The sequence below is a fragment of the Palaemon carinicauda genome, chromosome 23, assembly GCF_036898095.1.
Source record: "Palaemon carinicauda isolate YSFRI2023 chromosome 23, ASM3689809v2, whole genome shotgun sequence".
Taxonomy (NCBI): domain Eukaryota; kingdom Metazoa; phylum Arthropoda; class Malacostraca; order Decapoda; family Palaemonidae; genus Palaemon; species Palaemon carinicauda.
This window is the reverse complement of record NC_090747.1, coordinates 30,582,887-30,595,386: the sequence shown is the minus strand read 5'-3', so window position 1 is coordinate 30,595,386 and position 12,500 is coordinate 30,582,887. Positions and strand designations below refer to the sequence as shown.

The following is a 12,500-nucleotide window of genomic DNA, read 5'->3' as shown; positions in this document are numbered from 1 at the left end:
CTTCTTGGTCTCGAAAAATGTGCCTGCCTTCTTGGTCTCCAATCATTCACAGGTTGTGACTGTGAGCAGCTTTGCCAGCAAGGGAAAAGTCTCAGCTCTCCGTCTTCTAAATGATAAAGACCACATGACAACCTCGCAATCATTAGGCCAATCATGGGACCCATCGAACCAAGCAATTAAACAACTAGAGCCACTAACATGCTGCCTTTATAGTGACAGGACAACAATTAACAGCATAAATGAGTTGCGTTTTCTCCATTTTTTGTTTAAGAAAGGCGAGGCTGAGTCTTGTCAACCATGTGCATCTTCCTTGTCAATCACTGCAAGAGAGCCAACTATCAGTGTGCCATCTGGAAAAGAAGTTTGGAAAGGAATCCAGATATTCCTTCTCCAGTTGGCCATGGGTGAAAGGTAGATGAAGGAGAGTTAGTGATCGACTGGGGCGACGCACCACCTACCCCTGAGGCTGTCATGGAGTTGATCACCTGCAACTGTCAAAAGCAGTGCTTGGAGGAGAGTTGCTCGTACCTACAGAACAGAATGAGGTGCACATACCTTTGCAAGTTACAGACATGCAGCAACATGGAGGAAGAGGAGGAGGAGGAGCAAGGGACTATTGAATTTGAAGGCTCATCTGATGATGATGACACTGATGAAGAATTAGATAAAAAAGTTTACTGATTCAAAGAGGCCGAAAAATATCCTGCGAGCATGACTTTGGGGTAGGAGGATAAGTAGCCTACAAATGCAAAAAAGTATTGTTTGCAAGTATCAACATTTTTGTATATGTTGAAAGCTGGTTTACCATATTTTTTATGTTTTTGTTCTGTCAGATAGAAGTAACATGCATTTCCAAAGTTAAGTGGTGTATGTGCTTGACCTTGACCCCAGGGGCATTGACCTTTAAATGCCAAAATAGTCCTAGATGAAATAAACTCATTCTGACATGATTTTTGCCCTTGGTGGGGAAAATCTGTTTTGTAAAATTGCATGAACGAGCAAAAAATTGTCATCTTTTATGTTTGCAGGTGTTTCATTAAAAAAATGGCCTTTTCCAAATATATGTCAAATACCGTTAAGTACCATACTTCAGATACATATAGATATAACACTTTTAGGCATAAAATGGAGTTGGACAACTTATTTTCTTCTATCTAGGCTCATTTCAGTGGAAAAATTCCCATTGGCACAGTAGCTGGGGAGATTTTTTGAACAGAGGTAGAGATTTTATGCAAGGGCAACATTTTATGACCTTTTGACCTCTAGTGACCTACTTTATTGGCATATTGGAAAACATTATGGTATAATTCTGTAGAACATAAAAATTTCCAACATTTTGAGTGGTAATCTTGCAGATATTGGACCATTACTTCAAAAGATATTGCAATTTACATTTCCCCTACCCCAAAATTTTGTATCCCATATTGGGACCATTCGTAGATCTTTACGAGGTGATTTACTAGTACTAAGCTACTCCTCCAAGCTTGGCTTCAAACTTTTTTTTCATCTATGGATATAGTACCCATATAAGAACACAGTGACATTTTGCCACCCCAGGTGGTACCAATCCGTACAATTCTTGGGTCTGGCTCATGGACTATAGCGTAATCTTAATGATAGCCTTTGTTCAAAGATGATATAACTATAAAATTTGGTAACCCCTTCGCGGTTCTGCTGAGATGCCTTTGAGGCCCCACAGAGGACAGCGTACTCCAGGTAGAGGGTTCTTCCATAATTCATAGTTGTTGTCTCTCCATTTTCATTGAACATTTTCCTAGTTTAAACTCATAATTATTTTCAGCCCAAAATTTCTGCTTTTCTCTATTCAAATCTTTTATCATCTTTTGCAATTCTTCCCATGATTCACTAAACACAAAACTATGCCATCTTAAAATATTATGTTTTTTAACGTGATTTCCCATTGATACTTAATTAGTAAATTTTTCCCAATTCAAATTCTTAAAAACTTCTAGGCATGATGCGAATAGGTTACGAGAGATGATTCTTCCTGTCTACCTTCTTTCTCAACCGGAATTTTTCACTATATCTAGTTATAGGATTGCTGTACACCCTATATAGGACATCTTCAGATATTCTAACAAAAACATCCATCTATTTCTTATCTTTGAAGGACCTTCATTACTCTTGAAGTTTTTTGACATAATTCAAAATGTTTCTCATAATCTATAAATGCCCATACATAGTGGTTTTGTCATACTATGTTGGTATTTCTATTAGGTGATTGATTATATGAATATGGTCAGCTGTTGAATAATAAAGTCTGTCTTCGCTCTCGGTTGATTGAAGCCTAAACGTCTTTCTATTTGACTTAATGTGAATTATATAAATATATTATATACTATGGAGAGTAGATCTATTAACTTATAATTATAATAGGTCTTTTGTATCTCCCTTTTTGTTAATTAGCATAATGATACTTTTTCCACTATGAATATCGAACATTCTTCAACACACACACACACATACGCATATAAACACACAAATATATATATATATATATATATGTATATATATATATATAATATATATATACTTAAAGATCACATGGAAACAATGCACAGATGCAGAACCACAAGGAATAGGAAAACAGGAAACCAGTTAGGGGCTTAATCTTGTCTTTCCTATTTTCATTTTCTGTTTAGTTCTTTCCCATATACACACACACACATATATATATATATATATATGAATATATATATATATATATATACATATGAATATATATATATATATTATATATACATATATATATAATTTATATATATATATATACATATATATATATATATATATATATAATTTATATATATATAGTATATATATAATAACATATATATATATATATATATATATAGGTAAAAAATCACATGGAAACGATGCTCAGATGCAGAACCACATGGGAAAGGAAAAAAAAATAAACCAGTTAGGGGCTTAATATTGTTTTTTCTATTTTCATCTTCTGTTTGGATCTTTTCCATATATAATATAATATATATATATATGTGTGTGTGTGTGTGTGTGTCTGTGTATGTGTATGTTTTGTTATGAAATAAACAATGAAATGTATATCTCTCTACATATCGTACGTACTGATAGGCGACAGTAAGATTATACTACACGTTTTTTAACGTAATCCCACAATTAAACCATGCATGAATTCATAAATCTCATGATAATGAAACATAAATAACTGGAAAACTATATTTAGGCTACAGCCATCTAGATATTCAAACAACTCAATTAACTAAAATAACAAGCTGCAAAATGTATTTCCTTGATTATTGTAGTGGTAGTAGGTTGGCCAGGGGCACCGGCCATCCGTTGAGATAATACCGTTAGAGAGTTATGGGATCCTTTGACTGGCAAGACAGTACTACATTGAATCCTTCTCTCTGGTTAAGGTTCTTTCCTTTGCCCTACACATACACCGATTAGTTGTGTCCTATTATTTTTCCATATTCTCCTCTGTCCTCATACACCCTGAAAACACTGAGATTATCTAAACAGTTCTTCTTCACCTCAGGGGTTCTCTACTGCGCTTTTATTGTTCAGTGGGTACATTTTCTCTTGGTATGGAGTAGAAAAGACTCTTCAGCTATGGTAAGCAGCTCTTCTAGGAGAAGGTCACTTCTAAAATCAAACCATTGATCTCTAGTCTGAGGTAGTGCCATAGCCTCTGTACCATGGTTTTCCACTGTCTTTGGTTAGAGTTCTCTTGCTTGAGGGTAAACTTCTGGCACATTATTTTATCTAATATTTCTTCCTCCAGTTTTGTTGAAAAATGTTATAGTTTTATAAAGAAAATATTTCACTTTAATGTTGTTACTGTTCTTGAGTTTTTTTTATTTTTCCTTGTTTCCTTTTCCTCACTGGGCTATTTCCCCTGTTGGGGCCCCTGGGCTTATAGCATTTTGCTTTTCCATCTAGGGTTGTATATTAGCAAATGATAATGATAATAATAAAATAACAATAATAATAATAATAATAATAATAATAATAGGCGAAACCATTTAGTTAAACATGTATATAACTTAAATTTCATTTTTTCACACTAATATTTTTTCTTATGTTTCATTTATTAGTTGCTAAACTTCTTTTTTTTCAAATGAAATCATGATAAATACCGATATAAGGCTATAAAAAGTAGAGAGTATTAATTTACAAATCACATTATCCCTTGCTTCTGCACTTGGAAATCCTGCCATCAATGGTGAACATTTTATATCACTTTGCCGCATATGTTTCTAAAATCATTATTGTCATTTTTTTTACAATTATAGCAACTTAAAATAGATCATTGAACAGGGGAAATGTCTTCTGTAGCTGTACAGTTAATCACTAGTAGTTATTAACAGACAGAAATGATGAAAATGATTCCGAATAAAATATTGTAACTGGCAACTTCACGGGAAACTCGCAAGCATAACGCTTTTCTTTCAAAAATCACGTCCCTCCCTCAGTAGATACTGACTGGCGATGCAGATATTAGAGCGAATTCCCCCACTAATAGGCTATGCCTGGTAATTCATTGGTTGGGTAAAATAATGTTACGTTTGTATCATTGATCGATAACCGGAGTCGAAGCTAAAGTAGAGTCCGAACGGTCAGTTAATAAATGCTCAAAGGACATCGCTCCCTCCATCGTTCAGCATTCTCATCGAATTCTCCATTTCATATAAATTCTCCTTTCGCCATACTGTGGCTCACTGTATATATTTATTTCGCTCCCTCAGAGTTACAATTTTGTGTATTTACCATTTCGCTAACTATTTCTATTGACTTGCATTTCGAGCATTTGTATGTGTGAAAAAACACATATTTGTGGCGGTTAGTTCAAGTCAGATTGGCACCTGCGCGCATGCTAGTTTTCTGTCCGCACCTTGTATTATATTCTTGCATATGTTTGAATAAACCGTCAGTTGTTGTTGGTGATAGCTTGTCTCACTGTCCTTACAACTGGTGAACCCGGAGTTGAAGTAGCATCAGCGGTTTTGGCTTTGCCATTAACGGACTTATTACAGCCATTCTACCTTCTTTTACTCCGTTACCTTAGGCGTGAGCTTCGGCCTTCGGTGCTCCCACACCCCAGTGCATTTATAAGGCAGTAGGATGAGGTTAACCGACATATCAACTTCCCACCTCTTCGCCGACTCGTCGACTGACCACAATGGCGGATTCAACCCACCCATCACGCCCAACGGCCTCGCCTCCACGCCCAAAGTCAAACTGCCTCCGTTTTCTCAACACAACATCGCTTCCTGGTTCCTGAGAGCGGACGTACTCTTCCGAGTCGCTATGCTCAGCGATTCCTGCGCCAAGGCTGACATCGTTCTCACCTCCATTCAAGAGGAGGTATTCGACAAGATTTCCCCATGACTCGACGCCCGGGCTCGCCAAGTTTCCTACGACGACCTGAGAACGAAGCTCATCGGTAACTACTCACTCTCCGTTTCAGCAAGGGCACAGAAAGGTCTGCACCTCGCCGGCAAACCCATGGGTGACACCTCTCCTGTCGAGGCATGGGACGAGTTGAACGGCCTGTTAATACTTCCCGAGACCGACAGCAACGGCCGACAGCACTAGATTACCGTATCTCACAGGATTTTCCTTCGACGCCTGCCGCAGGACGTAAGGACCCAATTGACGGACGCCGACACACTTCCGATGAACAAACTCCTGTCGAAGGCTCAGAAGCTCCACAAGGCCTCTAAAGCATCTCGCCTCGGGGCATTATCAGTATCGTCTTTGTTCTCCTCCTTCAGCTGCTCTTCCATAGACTCTTCATGACTCTCCTGACGACGACGAAGAGAGCAACGTTCTGGCAAGGAGGAAACCACCGCAACCGACACGTCCGAACCCTAGGCCTAATCCAGCATGGTGCTTCTACCACCAGCAGTTCGGCAGCGACGCCAAGAAATGTAGGGCACCATGCAATTTTCCCTAGAAGATAACGCCATAAGAAACCACCTACCACCATCGCAGCAGCAGGAAACCAAAACAAGAATGGTTTTTATATCCTCGACACCGTCTCCAACCACAGACTCATGGTCGACACCGGCGCTATGTAGCCAATGTTCCCGCCGTCATAAGCCGACCTAGACCGCGGGTCCCAGCAAAGACGCCCCCTCGCTCATCGCCGCCAACGGGTCTCCAATACGGTGTTATGAGACTAGGGTCTTCAGGATATCTATCCTGGGCCATTCGTATTCCTGGCCCTTCGCCATCACTGACGTCAGTGCAGATTTCCTCGCTCACCACGGACTACTTGTCAACCTTGCTGGGAAACACTTCATCGATACAGGAACCTGCCGGTCCCACGCCCTGAGAGCCGGCCCTGCCTCAATGTCTGTATCCCCTGTAATGATGCAGTCCTACGCCGACCTTTTGCAATAATTTCCTGACGTTTACAAGCCCGAGCTCCGACAATAGCCAGGATCCCCCTCCAAGCACTGGATCTACCACCACATCACGATGACGGGACCTCTTACAAACACCAAATTCTGACGCTTCCCGCCCCAAAAGCTGAGGGACGCCAAACGCGCCTTTGAGGACATAGAACGCATAGGTATCTGTAAGAAAGCATCGAGCCCCTGGGCATCTCCCCTGCACTTGGTTAAGAAGCTTGACGGGACCTGGAGACCTTTCGGCGACTACAGGTGCCGCAACCTCATCACAACGCCCAACCACTACCCTCTGCCCAACATGCAAGACCTGAAAAATGCGTTGCATGACGCAAAATACTTCACCAAGATGGACCTTCTCAAGTCTTACTTCCAGGTCCCTGTATTTCCAGAGGACATTCCGAAAACTGCCATTGTGACACCGTTCGGATCCTACACCTTCATATACTCAACCTTCTATACGCAATGCAGGGGCGACCCTCCAACGCCTAATGGATAGCATCCTGGGCGACCTACCATTCTGCGTCTGCTACATCAACGACATCCTGATATTCTCAAGGACCAAGGAGGAACACCGGAGGCATTTCCACGCCATCACCAAACGCCTGCAGGAGAATGGCCTAGTTGTATGTTTCGACAAATGCACATTCGGCGCTAAAGGAGTGGACTTTCTTGGCCATCGCGTGTCCTCGAGTGGGGTAAAACCCATGACAACAAAGGTGGACGCCATCAGAAAGTTCCCGACACCTACGACCACCCACCAACTTCAGGAGTTCCTGGGGATGGTCAATTACTACAGGCGCTTCATCCCCAACATCGCACAGACCCTGGCACCCCTCAACGATTTCCTGAAGGGAAAGGCGAAGAAACTTGAGTGGGATTCCCCACAACAACATGCATTTATTGGAAAAAGGACGCCTTCACCAACGCCACCACCTTGGCTCATTTCGTCGACAATGCCCCTCTGCGACTGACGACTGACGCCAGCAATGTCGCCTGTGGGGCTGTGCTGGAACAGCTCATCGATGGTTCTCCTCGGCCATTGGCATTCATCAGCAGAAAAATGAAACCCGCAGAAACAGGATACAGCACCTTCGATAGATAGCTCCTCTCCATCTACCTCGCCGTCCTCCATTTCAGGCACATTCTGGAGGGCACACCCTTCACCATCGCGACGGACCATCAACCCCTCGTACACAGCTTCACAAAATCGACAGACGCATGGTCCTCCCGACAGCAGCATCATCTCGCAGCAATCGCCGAATTTGGGTGCACCATAAGCTACGTTCCCGGAAAGAAAAACCCAGTCGCAGACCCCCTTTTAAGGATTGAAATCGATGCAATCCTCCTGGGAATTGACTATGCCAACCTCGCATCCCAGCAGCGCACCGTCCTAGAGGCACAGGATCACCTGACGGGGCCATCTGTGCTCAAGATAACTGCAATTCCCCTCGGGCCAGCAGGAGTAACTATCCTCTGCGACACCAGCACCTGCCGCCCACACCCCTGGATTTCGGCTTCCTGCAGAAGAAAAATATTCAACATCATCCATAGACTTTCATACCCCTTGGGACGCACCACTGCTCCCCTTCTGTCTGAAAAGTTCATCTAGCCACGGATCAAAAAGGACTCCCGGGAATGGGTGAAGACTTGCATCAATTGCCAGACGAGCAAGATAAGCCGTCACACCCAATCAGGGATAGGTAATTTTCCCCAACTGAAAAGACGTTTCGGTCACATCCACATCGACGTAGTGGGACCTTTGCCGCCTTTGAGATCTGCTCGCTACCTGCGGACAATCCTCGATCGCTCTGCTAGGTGGTTGCAAGCATCACCGATGACCGAAGCTACGACCCAAGCATGCGCCAAAGCTGGGTGAGCAGATTTAGCGTTCCTGACGATATCACGACAGACAGAGGCCCTGCTTTCCTGTCAGAAATATGGTTTGCTCTGGCAAACCTGATGGGAACGACACTCCACAGCACCACGGCATACAACCCCGCAGCAAACGGCATGGTCGAACGAACTCATCGCGCCCTCAAGGCGTTCCTGATGGCGAGCTGCACTGACGGGTACTGGAAATCACGACTTATTTGGGTACTTCTCTGCCTTCGCACCGCCCCTTACGCAAATGGCGAGCCATCGCCCGCTGAAAAGGTTTACGGAGAGGCGCTCAAAGTTCCCTGCGAATTCTTTCTCACATCAACTGACGACATGCAGCTGGATCATCTCAGGGACATCGCCAGAAAGTTTAGGCTTAAAACTTACCTGGACAAATCTAAGCATTTCAAGCCAAGGAACTTCGACAACTGCGGGTATGTTTTCGTCCGTGTTGACGCTCATCGATGGCCGCTAACCAGGCCCTATCGAGGCCCCTACCGAGTAATCAAGAAAACGACGAAAGCCTTCCTTCTCGACGTGCATGGCTAAGAGGACTGGGTCCCAATAGACCGCCTGAAACAGGCGTTTCTCGAAGGAAGCGACATTGCCTCCTCGGTACCGGACAGATCCAGAGTGCCATCTCAAAAAAAGGCGCCTAATGAGCAGAAAAGCAACAAACGACGACGAGAGGTAGTGATCCATACACCGACTTCCGACGCGCCCCTCCGTTCAAGAACAAGAGGAACCCTCCAACGCCCGAAACGATACAAAGATTAGTCTCATCAGCCCTCTATGCCACCTGACGTCTTGGGGAGGGGGGGTACTTGTAAGGACATCACTCCCTCCGTCGTCCAGCATTCTCATCTAATTCTCCATTTCATTTAAATTCTCCTTTCGCCACACTGTGGTTAACTGTATATATTTATTCTGCTCCCTCGGAGCTACAATTTTATGTATTTACTATTTCGCTACCTATTTCTATTGACTTGTATTTCAAGTATTTGTACTTGTGAAAAAACACATATTGTGGCGGTTAATTCAAGCCAGGTTGGCGCCTGCGCCCATGCTACTTTTCCGACCGCACCTTGTATTATAACTTCGCACGTGTATGAATAAACCGTCAGTTGTTGTTGGTGATAGCTCGTCTCACTGCCCTTAAAATGCGAATATCAGAATGATCAACCCACCCAACTTGTCTGTTGAATTTTGATGCATTCACGGTTGATGATAGAGTATGAAAATCAATATTTATTCCCACATTGCTGGAAATATACATCGGTAATGTTGGTTGTCCTGTGTGAGCAAAAACTTCAAGATTTTTTTGTTTTTATATTTTGAACTAGTTATTATTCTTTGAAATAATTACTTAGAATTCTTATTAGTATCATAGATTTGATATTTGTGTATCATGTGTTAGCTTTATTTTGTTTGATAGAACTTTCAATGTAGAAGAAAAATAAATTTTTGAGATAAGTGTTATAGTTGCCGGTTACTGAATTTCTAACAAAATCCTCTAAACTTGTATCATCTTTGACGACAACTGTGCTATGAAAAATAGTTTTCTTATGGTGTTCGTTTTCCCAAGAAAAAAATCTTCTTAATTATACAGTATAACGTCCTTCTCTCTTTTAACTACTTTCATTTCAAATTTGAATATAAATAGGAATAACTGTACATATTGATTGTATGTGAGTATAGCATTTTATCTCTTACAAACGGAGAATTTCATGCGGATAATAGTATGATACACTTCCATCAATGAAATCAAAATTATGAATCGTTTTCATAGAAGGAAATCTCAGTTTTATGAAGGTATTACCGGGTCCTAAAAGTTCTGTGATCTTCTCTATATTGTATAATTATTGTTACGAGATATTAGAACATGGAAGCCAAATAAGGAAGAAACGACTTTATTTACTAATGAATACAGCTTACTTCTACTTTTGGTGGGATATTTCTTCCTCTAATTCATGAGGTTAATTTAATAGCAATTATAGGATCTCTGTCAATTCTCTTCACTAAAAGCTTAGATAAAACACATCGACGTTAGCTCATAAATATTCAGTTCCCCTTAATTACCGTAGTTCATGAATCTCTTATCGAATTTGGATCGTCTTGATGAGTCCATTAATCTTCCAAGGATCTTCAATACAATAATGCGTATTATTTAGAATCTTTAATTTAATTGCAACAAAAAGCAAACTCTGTTCTGTTTTCATTGTGAGTACGAGTGTCTGTGTGTGCGCGCCTGTCTCTTCATTAAAAGGTCGACATATTTCCAAATATATATGGATATAAAATCAAGCCTGAAATATGAAATTGAGTTTTCCATATGGAAAAATTGGATTCAAGTTGCACAATCATTATATTTGGAGAAAATGAAGCGAACTCTCTCTCTCTCTCTCTCTCTCTCTCTCTCTCTCTCTCTCCTTTCATAATTTCTGAAAGGTCAATATATCAGTATTTCAAGTTCATTTAATATTCAATAGGTAACTATTGCATAGTATCATAGTTAGCAGCCTTAGATTCAGGAAGAGGAACATCTCTTATTTTGCAAGATTAAGAGAGAGAATGTAAAAAAAATTCCATTTTTTTATAAGAAGTAGATGAAGCTGAGTCAAATAACAGGAGGATGTGATGCATAGCCCATCCTACAGCAGAGAGAATAAATCAGTAAGTTAGTATTAGAAGGGTAGAGCTTCATAAATTACAGCATCATAGGAAAAGTTTAAAAAGATGCAATATGCCATTTTAAAAATTAATTTAGGCATATATATACACATATATATATATATATATATGTATATATATATATATATATATATATATATAGCTATATATATATATATATATATATATATATATTCTTTCTCTGTTATATAGATATTGGTGAAGGTTCTTCGAAAAGATTATATATGATCTTTGGATGAGAAGTATTAGGAAGATGCATTTCACATCAATTAATTTTATCCTCATAAGTCAAATGTCAAATATATTACTCTATATCAGCGGTATACCCTGTTATTCTATTTCATTAAAAGTTCTTGGCCTTATAGCATCTTGCTTTTCCAGCTAGGGTTGTAGTTTATCCAGTAATAATAATAATAATAATAATAATAATAATAATAATAATAATAATAATAATAATAATAATAATAATAATAATAATAATGATAATAATACCACTTTTTTCAAAAGATTTCACTTGCTGTTGAAGAGAATGGTATGTATTCCTAAACAAAGAAATTCTTTAGGTCCACACGTTTCCTATGGTTGTATTTCAGACTTTCTGTTACGATAGTAGTTTGCATATATATATATATATATATATATATTGTATATATATATATATATATATATGTATATATATATATATATATATATATCCAGGAAATATACCTGTATTCCACTACCAATAAGTGTTTTTTACGACCTCAATGATTTTTTTTTGTTTTCAGTTTCGTTTCCTAAAATTTAATTAGAAGTTTCTAGTGGTTAGTAAATACAAGAAATGTTCTTGCTGTGAGAGGTCCAGGAGTATATTTCATGAACATCCTGTGCATTATTACTACACTCGTTTATTTTTTGGTGGCAATAACTGCCAACGCTTCGGCCAAAGGCCTCCATTAACATTCCTATTTGCATAACTCGAGGGAAAACAACCCTTTAATGACTCGAAAAATTCTTATATCCCCTCTGAGAGTTTCAGAGTAAGAAACATTAAAAAAAATTTGGCTAGCTTGAAAAAATATAAGATAATAATTATAGTTTTTAATTATAACGCCATTTTATGAGTGAATAATAACAATGATATGTCGAGTGCCCTGAAGACAATATAAAGTCATTTGACAATCCTGGTAGGTAACGATTATTTTTTTGGAAAATAACCGCTTCTATAATTCAGTATCTATCTATGAGACGTGCACACTGGTTAGCGTCACGGCTTAGATGTCTATCACTTTTAATCTAATGTCTTTTATTTGACTACAAAAGTGATGTATACCATCTCTTCATTATTAGGCATATGTTGTATTATTCATTAAAGTTGAATGAAAAAATCTTGAAAAGGAGGTGGGTGGATTGAAATAAAATGACCATAACAATTTCTTAAATTTTATATATAAATTATAAACATCAATCAAATATTGGAATTAAATCGAATTAGAATTTCTTGTATATCAATCTCTTTAACAGAAA

At 39.5% G+C, this 12,500-nt stretch overlaps 1 protein-coding gene across 1 annotated transcript; it reads left to right on the top strand.

Annotated features, from left to right (window-relative positions):
- Nucleotides 1-8,282: 8,282 nt before the first annotated feature.
- Nucleotides 8,283-8,852, top strand: LOC137617511 (uncharacterized). The gene has a single exon (XM_068347529.1). It carries the CDS (start codon nt 8,283-8,285, stop codon nt 8,850-8,852), a length of 570 nt encoding a protein of 189 aa, XP_068203630.1.
- Nucleotides 8,853-12,500: the final 3,648 nt, after the last annotated feature.